General features: G+C 48.6%; 1 protein-coding gene across 5 annotated transcripts in view; it reads right to left on the minus strand.

Annotated features, from left to right (window-relative positions):
• Positions 1–24,300, minus strand: part of tacc1 (transforming, acidic coiled-coil containing protein 1) — a 151,162-nt gene that overhangs the window by 89,230 nt on the left and 37,632 nt on the right. For 4 of the 5 annotated variants that reach the window (XM_069917820.1, XM_069917819.1, XM_069917817.1 and 1 more), the window contains one exon: positions 17,926–18,029. In XM_069917820.1, the coding sequence (XP_069773921.1) occupies positions 17,926–18,029 (104 nt within the window). Of the gene's footprint in view, positions 1–17,925; positions 18,030–18,747; positions 19,037–24,300 lie in introns of those variants that run through there. The other variant, XM_069917818.1, reaches the window with a different exon arrangement.

The following is a 24,300-nucleotide window of genomic DNA, read 5'->3' on the forward strand; positions in this document are numbered from 1 at the left end:
TCCTTCTTCTAATCTCCGAAGAGTGGACAGATCAAACAGATCTGGAGAGCTGGAACAGAACACAAATGGACTGGAGGAACTCAGCAGGTCACTCAATGACCATGGAAAGGAATCAGTAGCCTGAGCTCTTCCTCGGGGTTGCCAAAGATCAGACATTCGCCCGAATAAGAAGGTGGGATGGGGTGAAAGGGGAAGGAGCACAAGTTTACAAGTCACACCTTTACATGCCGGTGGGATGGGGAGAAGATCCGGGAGGTGGTGGGCGGGACAAGGAGCTGAGGAAGATTGCTCCATGATGAGTAAGGGAAGGTGGAGGAAGGGTGTGGGCAACAGGCAAAGGAAAGAGAAAGGTGAGGGATGCAAGAAAGTGGTGGGGGGGGAGGAGGAAAAAAAGAGGAAGAGGTCACAAGAAATTGGAGATCGATATTTGATGGCACCTGGATGAAGACTGCCGAGATATTAGAGAATGTGTTGGACCTCCAATTTACATGTAGCCTCCACCTAGCAGACCTTGGACAGATATGTCGGTACGAGGCCATGGTTGGGCCGGCCAGTACTAGAACATGGACAGACACATCAGCGTGGGAATGAGGTGTGGATCTGCCCACAGACTGGTTCTTCAAGATGCACTAAGATGTATCATGAGTGCACAGGGCCAGCCTTCTCAACTCTTATGACCGTGTAACCATCCGTCTGCTGAACATTTCCTGCACTCCCTCCTTCACCAACACCCTAACCCGGAGGTACGTAGTTGCATAGCATAGACCCCTATTATGCCCATGTCAAATTACACGAATCATGCTTTCCTGCACTTGCTCCGTGTGCATTGTCAATTCAAGTTCTCTCCCAGACACGTCCTGCATTGGAGTAAAAGACTCACTTCCAGATTACAACCACCATCTGGAGAACCTCCTCCTTCGTCCACTGCCAAACCTTAAATTCCTCAAATTGGAGGAGCAACACCTCATATTCTGTCTGGGCATACTCCAGCCCTCTCTCCCGATGTCTCTCTCTCTCTTTCCCTATCCCTCTGCATCCTTTTCTCTAGCTCTCCAGCCCCTTCCCTCTCCATTCACAGAGCTATCCCCTTCTCCTATCGCTTCCCAGCTTCAACCCTTCCACCTATGATTAATCTTTTCTCTTCTCTGCCCTCTCCTCTTCTCCTCACTCACCCCAAATTTTCATTCTTTGTTGCTTATACCCTGAAGAAGGGCCCAGGCCTGAAACATTGGTTCCCCTTTACTTCCCTATGGATGCTGCATGACCTGCTGAGTTTCTCCAGCACGTCTGTGCATTCCTTCGCTCTCCTCAAGATCTCCGAGCTCTGACTGGAAAGCATTGCATGCAACACCCAGACAGAGCTTGACATGAGATTTACTGAACAACCCATTGTCAGAAACAACAGCTCCGCAGAGCACGTTCAAATTCTGGGCGTGCCTTGATTAAACACGATGCACAGGACAATTCCACATTACAGGCATGCCACTGAGTCATAAATAAAGGAGGACACCACCTGCAGGCATGATAATCATGAATAACTTGTATCTTGCCTGACATCATAGGGGGCTCAATGAAAAGCTTCCAAGTATCTGCAGTCTTGTGATAGCTAGCTCACTGCAGAGGCTGTGGGAGCACTGGAGGTAAATCCACGGACACTCAGTGACTTGCTTCCTTTTCTCTGGCTGCAAGGGGCACTGGACAATTTTTGCTGATAATGAATCCTGGTGTGCAGCGTGCCACTGAAAACAGCGGTGCACTGGTGCACTGGAGATGCAGTGCTCCCACCTGGTCTAAATGCCCAGTCAACTGCCGCCAGCTCTTCACAGGCTTTGAACAGCCCGTTAAAGGTAGTTTTATTTAAGACCCCGCGACCATAGGGGTCTGCGCCCCGAGATGGCGGTGCCTCAGATCGGCAGCCACCTCGAGGGGTTGAAGACTCCAGGGGGAACAGAGGATTGGAGCAGGGCACCAGAAACATGGGGTTGCTGGAGACTGCTGTCATGAGGCTCGCGTCGAGCTGTGGACTGCTGGAGGGTGGCTCGAAACTGGCTGAAGAGGTACCAGATATCGGAACTGGGATGTGGAGAGGTGCCCAGGGCGTTGAGGGGTTCTTGACCGCCTCGGAGGTTCAGGTCTGGAGCTCTAAATCTCTTCATTGGCTTCAGCTAAATAGCCAATAAAAGGAAGGAAAGTTCAACCAGAGAGACCAGCGTGTGAGTGGCCAAATGTTTGTGGAGGTTCTGTTCAACCTTGTCAAAACCCTGGCAAACTTCTACAGATGCATGGTGACAGGTTGCATCGTGGTCTGGTCTGGGGACAGCAATACCCCTGAGCGTAAAGCCCTGCACAACCCAGGACATCACAGGCAAAACCCTCCCCACCATCGAGAGCATCTACAGGGAACGCTGCCATCAGAGAGCAGCAGCAATCATCAAAGACCCAGACCACTCAGCACACGTTCCGTTCTCTCCACTACCATCAGGTATAGGAACCACAAGACTCGTACCTACAGGTTCAGAAACAGCTGCTCCCCCTCCACCATCAGACTCCTCAACAACAAACTCAATTAAGTAAGCAGGAGTTGGGCAGACTTCCTGCAAAGGCAAGTTTAGGGAGTTAAGCTGAAGAGTAGGACCTCCAAGGTGGTAATCTCTGGATTACTCCCAGGGAGGATCAGAGCAGGAGGACATTGCAGACAAACGTGTGTCTGAGGAGACGGTGCAGGGAGTAGGGTTTCAAGTTCTAGGATTGTTGGAACCTTTTCTTGTGAAGGGGTGAGCTGTACAAGTGGGATGGGTTGCCCCTGAACTGAGGGAGAACCAATATCCTGGCAGGGAGGTTTGCTAATGCTGTGGTGGGGGTGGGGGGGGGGATCAAACTAGATTCACAGGGGGGGGGGGGTATGAACCAAATGGAAGAGGCAGAGGAAGATACAGTTGGCAGACAAGTAAAGACAGCTGGTAAGGGGTTTATGTGCAATGACATGCAGATGGGGCAATGCTGCAGCCTTAGGGTTGAGATGCAATGCAATAGTGGCACAGTCACAAAAAGATTATAAACACAGGGCGAAAGGTTTTGTATTTAAATGCACACAGCATAAGAAATAAAGTGGATGGTCTTGTAGCACAGCTACACATTGGCAATCATAATGCTGTAGCCATCAGTCACGGGTCAAGAATGGATGTTATTGTCGAAGGAAAGATGGGAACAAGATTTAAATATATCAATAGATCAACAGTCATGACAAAATTTGTCTAAAGATATTATGATTAATACAATTAACGTAAGATATAGGTTGCTTTTGTCATGAGCCCAGAGGACCCCAAAACCTAACAGCAATAGATATTCACCAAGACAAATGGTTACTTCAACAAAAGTTACTTCTAATTATCTTTAAACATGAAAAACAGAATCACACTTTAACTTATCACTATTGACTTAACTAACCTAACTTAACCCCCCCTCTTCTAATTCTAAGCACACGTGTATGTAATGTGTGTGTAAGTTTAGAAAAGTTCTTTGGTTCACAGTCCAATCTCCCTTCTCACTCCTCCAAGTTCACGAGTTGCAGGCAATTCAGAATTGCACAGAATTTAACATTGATAAAGTTCACCAGGCTTTGGTGCTTGAAAGGTAAATGGTTACCGCTCAGGAAGGTTCTTGTTGGCTTTCAGAGAAAGATTCGTTGTACGTTGGAAACCCAGCCACTTCAGTGTCTTGCCGAAGAACCTTGCCCCTTCAAGGTTCTCCAGATGATAATCCCTTTCTTTCGGGTCATCACAGAGTGCCTTTTTGTTTCTCTTATTTCAAGTGAAACATTAGACAGCCAGTCCTCTCCTCTTGCATGAACCACAAGGGCTTTGACCAGGCTAAACTAAGCACTCACAACCCATCTTCCAAATGGGGTTTTTCCACAAGCTTGCCAGCTTGTCCTGTTCCAGTCCCAGCTGCTGTTGTTGACTGTATCACTGTAGAACTGATCTCTCTCTCTCTCTCTAAGAGAGAAAGTCTGTTTGACTCTCTCTGCTTGCAAAACCACATGACCCTCTTAGAATAGCAAGTTCCTCTCCAGACAGAATGTGGCTCTTTCATCTATTGCCTTTTTGTAAACAACAATCTATCAGTGAAGTCTCTTGGGCACTCTCCAAAGCTTTTGCAAAGGCTCTGAGGCCCCGACCTGTCTAGCATTAGCAGAGCTCCAGTATTTTAAATAAGATCTGTTTTAAAGTGTTTGTATGTGACCTACTCTAACAATACTTGCCCCAATTTATCTCCCAAAAACATATCTATATACTCTGTAACACTTCAATATAATTTTCTACATCAACTATATTTTATGCCTAAAAATGGAAGTCAGATTGGAACATTTTTACATTCAACTTGGTCTTGTTCAAAAGTTACATCATTTTGGATTTCTATTTGTAATTTTTTGCAACAAGTAACTGGTGCTGTTTTTCCATTAAATCCCGAATTATTTTTGTCAGGAAAATTTGGAGCTACAATTCCTAAATTAGATTCTCAGTTAAAATTTGCTAAATTCGCGAGAAAATGCATCGCTGTTAACTTGGAAACCTGTCGTCTCTTTAACATGAGGAAGGGGACAAGCAGAAATTCAAAGTTGTGTTCCGTCAGAAAAAAGTTACGAAAAATTTGAGAGGTCAATAATAATTCCTTTGATTCCTCTGGTTTCAGGAAGTCTTCCCTTAATCAACTATCTTATCGTGAAATATTTTTATGCGAGATCTTCAAGAGTTTCCAAGAGCAATCCAAATCAGTATGTATTCTTATTATTTTAGTATTTCAGGGTCTTTATATTTTTTTGGAGTTTTTTGGGTAGGTAGGGGTAGGGGGGTAGGAGGGGGTTTTAGTCTTTTTTCCCCTCTTTTTATATATAAATTCAACGTGTTAATCATTTTCTTTGCATCCTATTTTGATATACGAAAACTGTATCTATGCATGTGCTTATTATAAATAAAATATTTTTAAAAAATGGATGTTATTGGGAACTGAATGTCCAAGGATACACTGTATCGAAAGGATAGGCAGGTTGGTAGAGGAGATGGCATGGCTCTGTTGGTAAGGAATGCCATTAAATCAGTAGAAAAGGATGACATAGGATCAGAAGGAGAGGGCACGAATTATTGTGAGCTGAGTTAAGAACACCAAGAGGAAAAAGACACTGTTGGCAATTATATATACAGACTCCCCCCAAACAGTAGCCGGGATGTGAATAAAAAATTACAACAACAAATAGAAAAGGTGTGTCAGAGGGCAACGTTATGTAGACATAGTGGATTTTAACATGCAAGTACATTGGGAAAACCAGTTTGGGACTGGATTTCAAGAATGCCTATGAAATGGCTTTTTTAAGAGCAGCTTGTAGGAGAGTGGCTGTACTGGATTGGGTGTTGAGAAATGCACCAGAGATGGAGAGCTTAAAGGAACCATGGTGGGGGGGGGCAGGGGTCGCAATATGAGATTGAATGAGGGGAAACTTAAGTCAGATGTGTCAGTATTTCAGTGGAGTGAAAGGAATTACAGTGGCACGAGAAGGAACTGGCCAAAGTACTGGAAAGGGGGGGTGGGGGAGGGGGGGGAGAGGAAAGACTCCAGAGCTGAAATGGGTGCAGTTACTGCAAGGCATGAGGAAGGCGCATGCTAAATGCCGAAAGAAGAGAAAATATTCAAATGCAGAAATGTCACAACTGTGGCCGACAAGTTGATTCCTGACAAGAGAAGTCAAAGCCAACGTAAAAGCAAAAGTGCAAGGAAGCAAAGATTAGTGGGAAGATAGAGGATTGGGAAGTTTTTTTAAAAGAACTTTCAGAATGTAACTAAAAAACTCACAAAGAGGGAGAAGATGAAGAACAAAGGTTAGCTAGCAAATAATATCAAAAAGGACACAAAAGCTTCTTCAAGTATTTAACGAGTAAAAGAGCGGCAAGTGTAGACCATCAGAAAATGATGTTGGAGAAATAATAATGGGTGACAAGGAGCTGACAGAGGAACTAAATTAGTATTTTGCATCAGTCTTCACTGAGGAAGACACGAGCAGTGTGCCAGATATCGAGGGGTATTAGGGAAGGGAAGTGGGTGCTGTTACAAATTCAAGGGAGAAGGGGCTCAGAAAGCTGAAAGGTCTAAGGGTGGATAAGTCACCTGGACCAGATGGATGGCACCCTCAGGTCCTGAAAGAAGTAGCGGTAGAGACTGGGGGAGGCATTGGTAATGATCTTTCAGGAATTAATAGATTCTAATACAGTCCTGGAAGACTGGAAAGTCACAACTGTCGCCCCGACATTCAAGGAGAGAGGGCGGCAGAAATTACAGATCAGTTAGCCTGACGTCAGTGGTTGGGAAGATGTTGGAGTCGATCGTCAAGGACGAGGGGTTTTAAGTAGTTGGAGGCGCATAACAAGATAGACCAAAGCCAGCGTGGTTTCTTTAAGGGAAAATCTTGCTTGACAAACCAACTGAAATTCTATGAAGAAGTGGCAAGTGGGCTGGATAAAGGTGATGCAGTGGATGGTGTCTATTCAGATTTTCAGAAGGCCTTTGACACGGTGCTGCACACAAGACTGCTTAAGATAAGAGCAAATGGTATAACAGAAAATGTACTGGCGTGGGTAGACCATTGGCTAATTTGCAAGAAGCAGAGTAAATAAAGGAATAATTATCTGGTTGTCTGCTAGTTGCTAGTGGTGTTCCACAGGCGTCAATATTAGGGCCGCTACTTTTTAATGTTGTACATTAATGGTTTAATTATGGAATGAATGGCTTTGTGGCCAAGTTGGCAGATGATACGAAGATAGGTGGAGGAGCAGACAGTGTTGAGAAAACAGGGAGGCTGTGGAAAGACTTAAACAGATTAGGAGAAGGTATTTGGCCCTTCTATGTCCAATGTCGAAAAGTGTACGGAAATGCACTTTGGAAAAAAAGGCAGACTATTTTCGAAATGGGGAGAAAATTAAAACTAGCCAGATGTAAAGGGGCCTGGGCGTCCTCATTCAGGAGAGCCTGAAAGTAAACTTGCAGGTTGAGTCAGTGGTGAAGAAGGCAAATGCAACGCTAGCATTTGTTTCAAGAGGCTTTGATGTGGAAGCTTTATAAGGCACTGGTGAGACCTCACTTGGAGGACTGTGTGGAGTTTTGGGCTCCTTGTTTAAGAAAAGAGGGGCTGGCTTTGAAGAGGTTTCAGAGGAGGTTCACTTGGATGATCTGGGGAATGAAAGGGTTATCATATGAAGAGCGTTTGACACCTCTTGTATTCGTTGGAATTTAGAAATGAAGGGGGATCTCATTGAATGTTAAAAAGCATGGACAGAGTCGATGTAGATAGGTTGTTGCCCATGGTGGGAGAGTCTAGGAGAAGAGGGCACAACAGGTGTCCCTTTAGAAAAGAGATGCATAGGAATTTCTTTAGTCACTGTGAAATTTGTGGCCACAAGTGGTTGTGGAGGCCAGGTCATTGGGTGTATTTAAGACAGAGATTGATTGCTTCTTGATTAGCCAGGGCATCAAAGGTTATGGGAAGAGGGCTGAGTGGGAAAATGGATCACCTCATGATTGAATGGCAGGATAGATTTGATGGGCTGAATAGCCTATTTCCTCCCCTATGGTCTAACCTGAAATAGCAAACCATGAAAATATTCCCTGTCGACCAATGCTTCCTGTCACGGAGGTGGTGTTTACACCTCCCTACAATCAGTTCCTGGGGTTAGTTTCGCTCTGGTTCCCTGATTTTCTTGTTTCGCATTCATATTTGTTGTTTATCAATCTCAAAAAATACTGCTCAACCCAGAGATGGGTAGAGAGGTAGACCATTGTGAGGGGTGGGGGAAAGTAAAGTTAGCCAGAGGGGAAAACAGTACTGCAGTAGGAAAAGAAAGAAACAGTGAGAGCAGATGGGGGTGGGTGGGGGGGGGGGGGCGTCACCTATAACTGGAAAAAAATCGATGTTCATGGTGCTCGCTTTAAGGCTGTCCAGAAGGAACAAGGTGAGGGGAGGAAAGTTAGGGAAGATGTAAGGGGTAAGTGTTTTTCTCCATACACAGGGGGATCCAGGTTACATCGAAGGCATCACTTTGCAGGAACTCCCCACAATGAGATAAGCAGTGGTTCTCATGTTTTTCTCCATGGGGGACTGGAATACATTGCCTGGGGTGGTGGTGGAGGCTGGTACAATAAGGACAGTTAAAACACTCCTAGGTAGCCACTTGGATGCAAGAATAGAGGGTTATGGGTGTGAGGTCGGGAAGGGTTATATTGTTGAGTTGGTTTATATAGGTCGGCATAATATTGTGGGCTGAAGGGCCTGTACTGTGCTAGAATTGCTTTTAAGACATACAGCAGGTAACAGGCCATTTTGGCCCCCGAGTCCTTGCCGCTCAATTTACACCCAATTAACCCACACCCCTGGTACATTTCGAACAGCAGTCAAGGGCTGAATGTACAAACTTCTTACAGGAAGCGTGGGATTCGAACCCGGTTCCAATCGCTGGCACTGTAAAGGGGTTGCGGTTACCGCCACGCCAATCGTGCCGCCCCCTAAACTGCACCTGATGGTCTCCCATCCAAGTCCTGACCAGGCCTGAGCCTGTTTAGCTTCTGAGATCAGACGAGATCGGGCACTACATTTTGTTCTATGTGTGCCGTTCCTCATTTATGTTTAGCTTCACCCTGACCATGGATGAGGCCGAGACAAGACTTGTCACTGGAGTGACAGCGTATCATATTCCCTCTAGACAACCTGAAACCTTGCCACATTAACACTAAGTTTTCTAATTTTAGGTAACCACCTCACCCCCATCTATTTCAGCCCCTTCTTTACCTACTCCTGGAGTTACTTTTCTCTCCCCCACCCCCCCGACCCCGTGATCTCTCCATCTACCACACCAAGACCCCATCAGCTCTGGGCCCCTCCCCCAGCTCCTTTCCCCATTTACATGGGTATTTCACCTGTTTTTAAATCTTGACAAAGTACCCAGACCTGAAATGTTGACTGACTGTTTCAACCCAGGGATGCTGCCTGACCCTCAGTGAAAACAGCCCTCCAGTCTGCCCAAAACCTCTTGGCCTACCAGCGCACAGAGGTTTCGGTGTGGGAACGCTGCCGACTGGCACGTTCCAGGCTGCAGGAGTACGTGCTGAGGGTCGCACCGAGGCTTGGCGCAGGCAACGTGATGGGGCTGTGGGGAAGGGCCACAGTTTAGTGACCTGGACATTGAGGGGCTGAGACCCTCAAACAACAGAGTGGGCAGTAATGATAAGGTATGGTGTAAATACAGACCGTAGGTAACAATGTTCAGTGCTGGGAATGTATGGATGTGACACTAAGGGTGTGACAAGACTTAGAACGGTTTTCTCTTATTAAATAATTTATAAATAATAAGGACAGCACCACTAGAGTAGTGGTTAGTGCTAACACCAGCGATCAGGACCAGGGTTTAAGTCCACACTGTCTGTAAGGAGTTTGCACATTCTCCGTGTGTGTGTGTGGGTTTTCTCCCACCATTCGAAACGTACCAGAGGTTGTAGGTTAATTGGGTGGCACAGGCTCTGGGCTGAAGTGGCCTGTTACCATGCTGTGCATCTAAATTTAAATTTTAAAATTTGTTGTGAATAAAATCTTTTTTTTTTAAATTTCCGCCATGGTGCAAATGCGTACCCAACTAAATTTTAGTCACAACAAAGAGAAATAAGGTAATTGTCAAAATAAGGCTAAAAGCAGTGGTTCTCAACCTTTTTCTTCCCACTCACATCCCACTTTAAGTAATCCCTATGCCATCGGAACTCTGTGATTAGTGAGGGATTGCTTAAGGTGGGATGTGGGTGGAAAGAAAAAGTTTGAAAACCACTGTTTAATCGTCCCTAATTGACTAGTTATGTGCATGGTTTCAGAACTCCAAATGACAATTTTTCTCAAGCAAAACATTTCAGGAACAATTGGGTGTAGAGCAGTGATCCTCAACCTTCCCTTCCCACTCACACACAAGTTGAAAATAGAGGATTTAAAAAAAAAGTTGATGAGAACCACTGGACTAAAGTGAAAGACGAAATGTTGTAAAAACACAAAAAGTGCTGGTGGAACCCAGCAGGTTACCACTGGATCAACCAACGTTTTGGGCCTGAGCCATTCATCAGGTATGAGCAGACAGAGTCCCCTTTAAACAAAATGGCAGCACCTTCGAGGAAAAGTAGTTGTTTTCTTGAAGCAGGATGCAGGTTACATCGAAGGCATCACTTTGCAGGAACTCCCCACAATGAGATAAAAATAGAGGCATGCCATCTCTCCACACCAGATAAGATGTAATTACCACGTTCGAAGTTTAACGCAGATTATACCTCTCCATGTGGTCTCCTAGACACCATGATGTACCCTTTGTTTGAATTGCAGGTCATTGAGGGTCATGGATCATCAACTGTTTTTTTTTAATCCACTATTTTCAGCTTGTGACATGAGTGAATCAGAGCATTGTGCACATATTCTCCCACCCATCGGAGCCCCAGCAAAATGCTGCATCCTGTACAATACCTTTGTTTACACCACAAGACTGATTAACTACTTCGCAGCAAACCAGAGATTTTGCACTCTCCTTCAAAGAGAGTCTTGGCCATTTTTTTTGCTGTTGTGCTCAAGTAGTGTCACCACAGACTTCTCCAGTTTCCGTTAGATCCACCCTACCCCTGTCTCCTTTCCTCCACTTTTGTCTCTCTCTCTCTTCCCTGTGTTTCCTTTCACAAAGCCAAAATCAGCTTCTCTCCTATTGTATCAAATTAACACTCTTTTTGTCTATTGGTCTGGCCTCACCACCACCACCACCCCCCCCCCAAACATTCTTCCCCTTTTCTCTCCCCAGTCTTTATTTCGGACACCTGTTTTTTGCTTCTCCCTTGAAGGGTTCAGGCGCAAAACATCGCTAATCTATCTTTACCTTCTATGGGCGCTGCGAGACCGGCTGAGTTCCTCCAGCTTTTCTGTGTGTTTTTACTGCAATCACAGCGTCTCCAGACTTTTTAAAAAATTTACAATTTAGACATACAGCGCAGTAACAGGCCATTTCATCCTACGAGCCTGTGCCACCCAATTAACCTACAACCTCCCCAGTACGTTTCCAGCGGTGGGAGGAAACTGGAACCACCCCCCCCCCCCCCCGGGTAAACCCACGCAGGCAAGAGAGCGCAGGATTCGAACCCCGATCCCAATCGCTGGTGTGGTAAATGTATTACGCTAATCGCTGCGCCAACTGTGCTGCTCCCTACTTCTGTGTTTCATTTTTTCCCTATCTTGATCGATGCTGCACTTCTTCAAGATGTCGCCGTGGGATCTTCCCTGCACACCTCAGAAGGAGATGGGGCACTGTGGTTTGGTAACCGAACAGAGAGCTGGCACTTCTGATCGCGTGGCGCTGCTCTTGTGTCCAGTCCGAGTCTCGGTTAGTATTTTGGACAGATCCTTGGTTGGAGAGTTGGGAACAATTCGAGTTCTTTCAAAGAGCTGGCATGGAAAGAAGAGGACTGGTGCAGAGCCAACAATCTGGATCTGAAAGTTAATAAAATAAAAGAGAACAGTTGTCGACTTCAGGAGGGCCCGGGGGGACCACGCTCCCCTGACTACTGACAGCTCGACCATTGAGGTTGTCAAGAGTATCAAGTTCCTTGGGGTTCACTTGGTGGAGAATCTCACCTGGTCCCTTCACACCAGCTCCATAGCCAAGGAAACCCAGCAGCGCCTGTACTTTCTACAAACGTGAGGAAAGTCCACCTCCCACCCTCTATTCTACAGAGGGTGTATCGAGAGCATCCTGTTCACTGCATCACTGTCTGGTTTGGAAGCTGACCCACCTTGGACCGCAAGACTCTGCAGAGGATAGTGAAGTCAGTGGTAAAGATCACTGGGGGCTCTCTTCCTACCATGAAGGACATCTACTACGCTCAATGCAGGCGAAAGACAATAAACATTGTGAAGGGCTTCACACACCCCTCACGTAAACTATTCTCGCTTCTGCCATCTGATAGGAGATACTATAGCATTCCAGTCGTTACATTCAGATTGGGCAACAGTTTGTTTTCTCCCCAAACAATCAGGCTCCTGAATTCCCAGAAGATATGGGGATAGTGAACCACGGACTTTTACTGTATACGGCGTAATATTTCAATGTGTTTAATTTCTTATATTTATGGAAATATGCTCCATTGTCCTGGAGAAACACTATCTCACCTTTACCGTACGAGCATGGTACGAACGATAAATAAAGGTGACTTGACCTGACTTGGGTCAATAGCTCTTCCTGCGGTGTAATGTTCTATGAGATTGACACAAGATGCTGATCTGGGCCTTGTCCCCTCTTCCTGTTCCTGTCTAAAACTTCAGTCCATTGCAGCACACTGAGTTCAGAGAGGCTGAAGTGACTCACTGCCCCTTCATCTCAATTTCATTTTCCCCCCTCCCCATACATGGCCTGCTGTCGCTCACCTCCAAGTTTAAGGCAATCTCTTTCCAACACCAATCAGGCTCTTGAATCTCCCTTCATTACTAATCAGTGACTGCTTCAACACAGCACCTAAAAGCCTGAATACGCCTGAGATTGTCTGATCTCGGAAGGTAAGCAGGCTCAGGCCTGGTCAGTACATGGAGGGGAGACTGCCCACGAACACTAGGTGCTGAGGGTTTCTGTGAGGGGTGCTGGACAAAGTTGTGACTCCTTGTCTGCCTTACGGTGGACAAATGTTAAAGGATTTCATGTATGTTACCTTCTAAATGTAGTATTCCTTGACAATAATGGAACCTTTACCACAAACGGGCTGTCTGGACTCTGTAACACTCCTTTTTTTCTTTCACCAGGGTAACCATGCATATCTTTATATTTATTATCTTTTCAAGTCAAGTTTATTGTCATCCGATTGTAGAAGTAAAACCAGACAAAACAGCGTTCTCTGGTCCTTGGTGTAAAACATGCAGACACACAACCAGACATAACTCTCATGCAAGCAATACATACACAGGACAAGTATTCACATATACAAATAAATAAATATTGTTTTATAAAGATGAGAGTCTCGGATGGTTACAGTGAGCAGTTCCTTTGGTCGTTCAGCATTCTCACTGCCCGTGGGAAGAAGCTGCTCCTCAGCCTGGTAGTGCTGGCTCTGATCCTCCTGTATCTCTTCCCCGATGGGAGCAGCTAAAAGGTGCTGTGTGCATGTCGGAAGGGGCCCTCAACAATTTTGCACGCCCTCTTCAAACAGTTTTAAATTAATGTTTGAGAACATCAAACACCACAGCAAAGTACAGGCCCTTCGGCCCTCGATATTTTGCCAACCTATTTATTCCTCCCAAAATAAACCTTCCTACCTGGTAACCCCCTATTTTTCTTCCATCCGTGTGCCTGTTTAAGAGTCTCTTAAATGCCCCTAATATTCCAGCCTCCACCCCTGGCAATGCATTCCAGGTACCCACCACTCTCTGTGGGAACAAGCCTACCCCTAAGCTTTCCTCCCTTCACTTTGTCCAGACGTCGTCTAGCCCTGGGGAAAAGGCTGCAGGCTGTTGATCAGCTGGCGTAAATTAACCCCGGTGTGCAGGTGAGAGGAGGGAGACTCAAGGAAGGGGGAAGCTGATAGATAGGTGAGAGAAAATGGAGGAATGGGATTGATAGGCTAACTCAGAGCTGACATGGAGTGGAAGGGTCGAATGGAATGCCTTTGAAGAATCATTTACTAATGCTTGATAATCCTCGAGGCTGTTTCACATCTGAGGGGATATTGATAACTTCAAATGAGGAAAAGGGGAAAGATCAAAACAATCCTCTCAGCAGCCTGTCACCAAGAGTTCAAAGACACCAACTCTTGTGCATGTGAATTCAAAATCTGTACTTTATTTGGAACCTGGGTGGATTGTGCTTTGAATTTAAATTGGGCTCATTCTCTCTTACCCACACAGCCTCCCCCCGGATCACAAGCACTGTCGAGCCCACTTAATTGGGACGCGCACGGAGGGTTAACCCCCCCCCCCACCCCGTTCCTCAGCCTCTTCACTCCTCTCCCTGATCTCATCAGAACGGTGACGGGCTGTGAACTCAGAGGACTCACACCCCCCCACCCCCAATAGAAGAGGGGCAAGCAACTGCAGGTGCTGGAATCTGCAGCAAATGTGTGGCCAGGATTTCGACCCAAGACCCAGCATCGGGTGGTCATTCCATTCAGTATGTACGCTCACAAGCCTCCGCTTCAATAACAAAAGCTTCCGTTGCCAATTCGTCACTGCACATTTCCTTCTAAAGGCAGGCAGTGTTCCTTCGGAGCCAGGACACTCACATGTAGAACATAGGTCAAAGAACATTACAGCACAGCACAGGCCCTTCAGCCCACGATGTTGTGCCAACCCACAACAATCTGATTTTTCCCTACCTCACAACCCATAACCCTCTATTTTCCTTACATCCGTGTGCCCTATTGTACCAGCCTGCAACACCACCCCTTGTAATGAGTAAAAAATAGTTTACCTCAGACATCTCCCCTAAACTTTCATCTTAAACCAAGGTCCTCTAGCATTTGCTAGGAATAAGTTGCTGGCTGTGCACCCTACCTGTGTCTTTCATGATCCTATAGGACATCTACTAAATCACCTCTCATCCTTCTTCTCTCCCAAAGAGAAAAGCCCCAGCTCTGCCAACCTTGCTTCATAGGACATGTTTCCTAATCCAAACAGCATCCTTTTCTAAAGCATCTGCATCCTTCCTTTAATGAGGTGACCAAGTCTGCTCTAACCAGAGTTTTATGGACTTGCAACATTAACTCAATACAAAACATTCTTCTACATCGTCTTTATTATTTGACCTCAATGGCCATTCATCCCATTATGTCTGCGCCAGCTCAAAGCTGCTCCCCCGCATTGCCCAGCGGCACGTCCATCAAATGACGCCCACCTCACGGCCATAGAGTTTCTGGGTCGTGAAAGGATATGGGAGCATCCCAGAGGAAACTGGGCAGGGGGAGGGCATGCAAACATCCCCCGCAAACAGCGACCGAGATCAGGATCGAACCCGGAGGTGCTCCACCGCCCTGCCCTCTTCCTCCACCTCCTAACAATGGGTGCTCTGTCCTAGATTTTGCATCCAGCCACCACACAAATTACCATGGATTGGGATGGTGCCCATTCCCCTGATTGCAAATGGTATTAATCCAGGAGATGCACTGCTCTTTTAATTACACTGATCAATCTGGAATGGTGGGGAGCAACAACATACCAAAAGCAGCTGGCTCCCTGTTCATCAAAACAGGAAGGGAAAAAAAAAATCATTGTGAAATGACTGTGCTCAAAGGCAGATGTTTCAAGAGAAGAGGATGTTCATCTCTCTGGAATGTATTGGATTTGGAAATTTTTACAGCGGTTGCAAACAACTGAAAATTCTTCACGCACCGTTCAACTTGAGGTGGGGGGGGGAGACCGAAGTCTAGTTGTGCTGGCATGTGTGCACTGCTCGTTGCTGGCCTGAGCCCTCCGCGCACAAAGGCTCAATGAAAGAGGAAATAGAGTGAATGAGCTGCGATTGTTTTCTTTGGAACAGGAGCTGAGGGAAGAGTCCATTGATGTGTATTTCATTGAGAAGAACCTGGATGCGAGGTTCATCTGCAACGGATCAATAGCGAGGCATGGGGGTGGAACATTCCGGCACAGTACTGGCCCTTTGGCCCACAATGCTGTGCCGACGTATGCAAACTGACTCAATAATCTGAACCTCGCACCCAAAACCCTCTACTTTTCTTGCATCCGTGTGTCTATCTAAGAGTCTTTTAAATGTCCTCATTGTTCCAGAAGTGCAACTCGAAAGTATGCCGGCACCATGATTGAAGTAAAAATGATGCTGGAGAAACTCAGCAAGTCAAACAGTGCACTTTATATAGCAAAAATAAAGATACATAACCAACGTTTCGGGCTTGTGCCCTTCACCTCCAACCTGGGCAATGCACTCCAGGTACCCACCACACTCTGTGTGAAACAAAACCTACCCGACACCTCTCCCAAACCTTCCTCCCCTCACCTTGTACAGATGTCCTCTGGTGTTTGCTACTAACACCCTGTGAAAACATCTCGTAGACCTCCTTAAGATCTCATTCGGATGGTATTGGATATGATGTTGCCACATGCTGCTCTGAGAACTTTCTCAAGCGCGTCATAAATGGCAACCTTACCTACGATTGGTCATGGGGAGAGGGAGCAAAGGCTTTACTTTGCAATCAAAATGCTATTGAGCGACACATAGCACAGCTGGTAGACCCACTGCCTCACAGCCCCAGTGACCTGGGTTCGATCCTGACCTCCATTGCTATCTGTGTAGGGGTTTCCATGACCTCTCTGTATCCGATTTGGATTCATGCCTCTCCAGACATTCTTATTCGACCCCTGCCCTTCACATCCCAGGTTAATTTGTGCTTGGAAAAAGTTGATGAAAATGTTAGAAGAAGAAATTATAGGGAAGATTAGGGAGGAGGAGGATTGAATCAGTATAATACGATGGGCTGAATGGCTGTCATGACAATATGAAGGGTTGATAACCTTGCACACATCCAGGTGTCAGGATGTCCATGTGAATCACCATGCATTACAGATTACCTCAGCTATACAAGCTTACCATCTACAACATTCAGCGAGCTATGATTAGCACGAAGCAGTCAACTCAACGCTATTACAGCGCCAGTGGCCCAGGCTCGAGTCTGGTGCCGTCTGCAAGAAGTTTGGACCTTTTCACCGGTGGGTTTCCTCCCACCCTCCAAAAACATACCGGGAGGTTGCCAAGTTAATTGGGTGTAATTGGGCTCGTGGGCCAGAAGGGCCTGTTACTGTGGCGCACGTCTAAATTTAATCAATTTAAGACAATAGACAATAGACAATAGGAGCTGGAGTAGGCCATTTGGCCCGTCGGGCCAGCACCGCCATTTTAGATCATGGTTGATCATTACCATCAGTACCCCTTTCCAGCCTTATCCCCATAACCCTTAATTGAAATATGGTGCGTTCCAAGACAAGTGCAGCCACAAATCATGGAGCAAGCCCAATCTTCAGCTGCCACCAGGGTAGCCAGACTAGAAAGAACAGAAGGCAAGACGCAAAATGTACGTGAGAACAACCCAGTCTTGCTTCACAGATCCCATCCTCTCGCACAGCAACATCAAACCCAAAGACTTTGGCACATCTCAGAGGCCGAATTTCCCCACTTGATGTCTGCTTGGTTTCTTTCCAAATCCGTGGGAGCAGTTCGCAATGAAATTAGTCCTTTCCAAATACTTCAACAGGATCCAAGCATTCAAAACAAGCTCTCAGAACAGCAAGCCGGAGACAGCAATTATCTTTTTTTGAATATGACATCTTAAAGGGAAAAGATTCTGCCTCTGATTAAATGATATGAATGTGAATAGATTTTATTCTTTTTCTGGAAACAAAGCTTCGGTGCCCCCTCCCCACCCCCTCACTTTCATGGGTCGTTATACATTTCAATGGCCTGAAAAATCCTGGGTTTTCAGATTATATTTTTTATATAATTGGCTCCTTGGTGAACTTCAGAAAGATGCTGAAAAAAATGTGCTGGTGGGTCATGCCAAAATATGACTGATCAAAGATTCCTGGCATAGAGAGGGCCTCCTTGCAACTGGTTCTGCAGCCAAATGATCCTGCTGCTAATACAGTGCTGGCAATTTAAAGAAGCAATCAGTTCTGCTCTGCACAGATGGAGGAGGGGCCACAATGGGCAGAGATCCACAGTGGACGTCTAGTGTTCTCATCTCCTTGTCTGAGGCAGGTAAACAGGGGAAGGCGGCAGCTTGAGATGTCAAATTATGTCTTGTACATTCTACTGTTCCCCGCCCCCCCCCCACCCCCCCCAAGCAGGTCACCCATTCACTCAGCTTGGTTCCGATAGGACTCACCGGCGTCACTCTGTTTTGGGGTCAGTTCACTTTCCGAGACGTCCAAGGGTCCTGGGACAGGTGTATCAGCGACAGGTGTCTCAAAATTGGTGTCGGAATCAGAACTGGGAGAGAAATTAAGAAGGGTGTTTCGTTTAAAATTAATCTCTCTCCATGCATTCACATTTCCCTTTGAGTAAACAGTGGCTGCATTTACCCACACTGTATCTACGTGACATGCACGCACATGCACATCCCTCACAAATTACACTTACAACCTCCTTACAGTCACCTATACACACACACACACACACACAATCAAAGCACACCCATAGACACACTTACAACGCACATACATCCACACACCTACCATCTTCTCACATCCATAAACACACAGATCCACACACCCACTTACCCCACACACATATACATATGCAAATCGTGGATCTTCAGCTGCCACACATTTTCACACCCACACAGCGCCATACACACCACCTGCATGAACAGGCACCCATCATGCCTGACATACACACCTACCAACATACAAACCTGCACACCCACTTCCCATGAACAGACATATGCAACCATTACACACACACAATTCATATCCATTCCTATAACCCCCTCACACACAGAGCACATGCACATACACACACAGACAATACACATACCCAATAACACAATATACACCCACCCAATAACACAATATACACACCCAATAACACAATATACACACCCAATAACACAATATACACACCCAATAACACAATATGCACACACTATATACACAATACACATACCATATACACATACCATTTCCACCCACCACTCACACACACTTGCCTGAAGCTGCAGCGTTTCACCGCGGGCTCCGCATCCCCCTGGTCCTCCCCATCCCCATCCCCGCCCCGCACCGCCGTCCACGTCCACCTCGCCCACTGCAAGGGAGATAGGATCTGCCACGGACTGAAAGCCATCGCCGCTTCTCCCAAAATGGAGGGGAAGTGCCGCCGATGTGCCGGAGCCGGGCTGTGACAGTGCGCTGCTGTCGAGCGCGGATGTGGTTACAACGGGAGCCGCACAGGCGGCTGCTTCCCCCCCGTCCGCGCTGCTGCTGCAGCCGGCAGCTCCTCCCACTGCTTGCGCGGCCGCACCAACACTCTCCTTCCCTCCTTCTCGCTCCCTCCACTCTCCCTACACCTCCACCTCTCCCTCCCTCTCCCTACACCTCTCCCTCCCTCTCCCTCCACCTTTCCCTCCCTCTCCCTACACCTCTCCCTCCATACACCTCCACCTTTCCCTCCCTCTCCCCACCTCTCCACCCCCACCCTCGCTCTTTCTCCCTCCACTCCCCCTCCCTTCCTCCACCCTCCCTCTCCCTCCACCTTCCTTCTCTCTCTCTCCCTCCCACTCTCTCCCCACCTCTCCCTCCCTCCACCTCCACTCCCCCCTTCCTCCACCCTCCCCACCTCTCCCTCCCTCTCTCCTCACCTCCCTTCCCCTCTCTCTCCACCGCTCCCTCTCTCCCCACTGCTCCCTCCCTCCACTCTCCCTCTCCACCTCTCCCTCTCTCCCCACTGCTCCCTCCCTCCCCTCTCTCTCTCCACCCTCCCGCCCTCTCCACCCTCCCGCCCTCTCCACCCTCCCGCTCTCTATCTCCCTCCACCCTTCCTTTCTCCCCAACCCTCCCTCCACCTTCTCAACTTCCCTTCCATCCCTCCACTACCCCTCCCTGCTATCTTCTTCCCTTCACCCTACCTCCCTCTCTCCCTCTCTCCCTCCACCCCTCTGTCCAACCTCCCTCCTCCTCTCCCTCCCTTGCCCCTCCACCCTCCTCTCCGCATCTCCGCCCTCCCTCTTTCCACGTCTCCCTCCCTCTACCCTCCCTCTCTCTCTTTCCACCTCTCCCTCCACCGCCTCTCTCTCCACCTTCCCTCTCTCTCCACTCTCCCTCTCCACCTCTCCCTCTCTCCACCTCGCTCTCCACCTCTCCCTCTCTCCACCTCGCTCTCCACCTCTCCCTCTCTCCACCTCGCTCTCCACTCTCCCTCCCCTCCCTCCCTCTCTCCACCCTCCCTCCCTCTCTCCACCCTCCCTCCCTCTCTCCACCCTCCCTCCCTCTCTCCACCCTCCCTCCCTCCCTCTCTCCACCCTCCCTCCCTCTCTCCACCCTCCCTCCCTCTCTCCACCCTCCCTCCCTCTCTCTCTCCACCCTCCCTCCCTCTCTCTCTCCACCCTCCCTCCCTCTCTCTCTCCACCCTCCCTCCCTCTCTCTCTCCACCCTCCCTCCCTCCCTCCCTCCACCCTCCCTCTCTCCACCCTCTCTCTCTCCACCCTCCCTCTCTCTCTCCACCCTCCCTCTCTCTCTCCACCCTCCCTCTCTCTCTCCACCCTCCCTCTCTCTCTCCACCCTCCCTCTCTCTCTCCACCCTCCCTCCCTCTCTCTCTCCACCCTCCCTCCCTCTCTCTCTCCACCCTCCCTCCCTCTCTCTCTCCACCCTCCCTCCCTCTCTCTCTCCACCCTCCCTCCCTCTCTCTCTCCACCCTCCCTCCCTCTCTCTCTCCACCCTCCCTCCCTCTCTCTCTCCACCCTCCCTCCCTCTCTCTCCACCCACCCTCCCTCTCTCTCCACCCACCCTCCCTCTCTACCCTCCCTCTCTACCCTCCCTCTCTACCCTCCCTCTCTCTACCCTCCCTCTCTCTACCCTCCCTCTCTCTACCCTCCCTCTCTCTCCACCCTCCCTCTCTCTCCACCCTCCCTCTCTCTCCACCCTCCCTCTCTCTCCACCTTCCCTCTCTCTCCACTCTCCCTCTCCACTCTCCCTCTCCACTCTCCCTCTCCACCTCTCCCTCTCTCCACCTCACTCTCCACTCTCCCTCCCCTCCCTCTCTCCACCCTCCCTCCCCATCCCTCTCTCCACCCTCCCTCCCCCTCTCTCTCCACCACCTCTCCCTCCCTCCCTCTCCACCTCTCCCTCACTCCCACTCCACCTCTCCCTCCCTTTCACTCCACCTCTCCCTCCCTTTCACTCCACCTCTCCCTCTCTCATCCTCTCCCTCTCTCAACCTCTCCCTCTCTCAACCTCTCCCTCTCTCAACCTCTCCCTCTCTCAACCTCTCCCTCTCTCAACCTCTCTCTCTCTCAACCTCTCCCTCTCTCAACCTCTCCCTCTCTCAACCTCTCCCTCTCTCAACCTCTCCCCCCACCTCAACCCCTCCCTCCACTACTCCTCCAACTCCCTCCCCTCCCTGCTTCTCCTCTTACCTCCCTCTCCCTCTCCACCCTTCCATCCTCCCACTCTCCATCCACCCCCTCTCTCTCCACCTCTCCCTCCCTCCCTCTCCACCCTCCCTCTCACTCCACCTCTCCCTCTCTCGACCTCCCTCTCTCTACCTCTCTTCCCCACCTCAACCCCTCCACTACCCCTCCAACTCCCTCCCCTCCCTGCTTCTCCTTCTTCACCCTACCTCTCTCTCTGTCCCTCCCTCACCCTTCCTTCCTCCACCTCCCCTCCCTTCCACACCCTCTGCTCCTTCCCCACCCTCCGCCCCCACCCACTGCTGGTTGCCATCAGTTCAGCCAGGAACTCTATGGCCACACCAAACCTTCTTCCCTGCACTCTCCCTCCAGCTCCCTCCCTCCCCCTCCCTTGCACCCTCCCTCCATCCTTCCCTCCACACCTTTCCCTCCTTCCCTTGCACTCTTCTCTCTCTCCCTCCTCCCCTGCATCCCCCACTTCTCCTGTACCTGCCCCTCCCTCCAGTCAACTTCAAGGCGGTGAACCTTCCAACCAAGAGGCAACAGGGGTGAATCATCTGCAAGATGGCTGCAACTGAAGGTGCAGCAGGCTCCTGAGAAAGGCCTCACCTGGTCCAACAACCAGGGCCATGGGCACACTGCCCAAACTGTCTCACATGCTGGAACAGTCTGTTTGAATCTGGCAGCTTTATTTTGGAAGTATCAATCATGAGAGGTCACCTCTATATTTAGTTTGCTAATTAATGTCCTCTTCAAACTGTCCTGGAATAACGGCGATTAAAAATACCCCAGAACGCCAAATGGATTTATTCCCCCACTCCTCAAGGTGAAGTAAACAGTGGGTGATGTCAGCAGCTCACTGGTGTCCCGAAGGTGTTCGAACTCCGTCTGAGGCTCAACAGGAGGAATTCAGGGCTGCACTTCCCTGAAGGTTCCAGAATACCAGGCTCAATGTCCATGGAAGGGGGTCATTCGGCCCATCGAGCTTGTCCTCACCTTTTCAAACCATCTCCTTATTCTGTCGTCAAGCATGTTTATAAACAGGCACCACACATAAAGCGCACGCGTACACACGCACATAATGCATGAAATTTGCCTATTTCGTCCCCCAATTCCTGCTGCAAACCATGCATCTCCCACACCTGGCCAGGCTAGCGGTTACCCAGGTGACCAGCCACACAGGAAAAACCAGCAGCCTCGCCAATCATCCCCCCCACACCCCCCCCCCCCAACAGCAGAAGACAGAGCAGGTTAGCGGGGCAACCATACAGTCCATGCACAAAGAAAGCCCTGCCTTCAGACTGGGGCCAAGATTCACTGCATTAGGTGCCGAAGGATTTGACTGGGAGCACACCACACGGCCCAGAATCAAGCAACTTTGGGCCATTGATCAACTGCAAGATTACACTCCACAGTACTGCTGTTACTTCACAGCACTCAACAACTTGTATTCATGGAACCTTCCAGAGCAGTACCGGCCCTTCAGCTCATGATGTTGGGCTAATCCGGACACTCAACAACTCCTCATCAGGAAGGTGCAACAGCGACTGCACTTCCTGAGAAGACTAAAGCGGGCAAGGCTACCGGCCACCCTCATGTCAACCTTCTACAGGAGCTCCATCGAGAGCATCCTGGCTGGCTGCATCACAGTATGGTACATTTGCTGCAGAGAAATGGATCAGAGATCAATCCACAGGACCATTAGAGCAACAGAGAGGCTGGAGTCCACCACCCCCCACCCCCTCATCGCTGTGATCTACTGGAATCATTGTCTAAAGAGGGTGCACAAAATCATTGAGGACCCCTTCCACCCCACACACATCTTTCAGCTACTCCCGTCAGGGAAGAGATACAGGAGTATCAGAGCCGGCACCACCAGGTTGAGGAACAGCTTCTTCCCACGGGCAGTGAGAATGCTGAACGACCAAAGGAACTGCTCATATTAACCTTCTGAGACACTCAAATTCATGAAACAAATATTTATTTTTATAGATAAAACACTTGTCCTGCATGTGTGATAGTTGTCTATGCATATGTATTGTTTGTCTGTCTGTGGCCACGTGTCTGCACGTTTTGCACCGAGGACTGGAGAACGCTGTTTCGTCAGGTTGTACTTGCGCAAAAAGATGACAAGAAACTTGACTTAACGAACTGAAATATTCCATCAGGCAGTTAAACAAGAAAGTTTGCAGATGCTGGGGTGGAGTGCCATGCACCAACAAGCTGGAGAAATTCAGCAGGCCACGCAACATCCAGGAGAAGTACAGGGTAACAAAGCAGGACGTCAAGCGCTGAAGAGCTGGCTCTGAATGGGCAACTAAAGCGGCATCGTCTGCAAAGAGTAGTTCACGGACAAGTTTCTCTTGTGTCTTGGTGTGAGCTTGCAGGCGCCTCAGATTGAAGAGACTGCCATCCGTGCGGTACCGGATGTAAACAGCGTCTTCATTGTTGGGGTCTTTCATGGCTTGGTTCAGCATCATGCTGAAGAAGATTGAAAAGAGGGTTGGTGCCAGAACACAGCCTTGCTTCACGCCATTGTTAATGGAGAAGGGTTCAGAGAGCTCATTGCTGTATCTGACCCGACCTTGTTGGTTTTTGTGCAGTTGGATAATCATGTTGAGGAACTTTGGGGGACATCCGATGCGCTCTAGTATTTGCCAAAGCCCTTTCCTGCTCACGGTGTCGAAGGCTTTGGTGAGGTCAACAAAGGTGATGTAGAGTCCTTTGTTTTGTTCTCTGCATTTTTCTTGGAGCTGTCTGAGGGCAAAGACCATGTCAGTAGTTCCTCTGTTTGCGCGAAAGCCGCACTGCTTTGCGGAAACTGCCAAAATGTTTGGCCTGGAAGTCAGCCTGAAGAAAACTGAGGTCCTCCATCAGCCAGCTCCCCACCATGATTACCAGCCCCCCCACATCTCCATCGGGCACACAAAACTCAAAACGGTCAACCAGTTTACCTATCTCGGCTGCACCATTTCATCAGATGCAAGGATCGACAATGAGATAGACAACAGACTCGCCAAGGCAAATAGCGCCTTTGGAAGACTACACAAAAGAGTCTGGAAAAACAACCAACTGAAAAACTTCAAAAAGATAAGCGTATACAGAGCCGTTGTCATACCCACACTCCTGTTCGGCTC

Source organism: Narcine bancroftii, chromosome 2 (genome assembly GCF_036971445.1).
Source record: "Narcine bancroftii isolate sNarBan1 chromosome 2, sNarBan1.hap1, whole genome shotgun sequence".
NCBI classification, from domain to species: Eukaryota; Metazoa; Chordata; class Chondrichthyes; order Torpediniformes; family Narcinidae; genus Narcine; species Narcine bancroftii.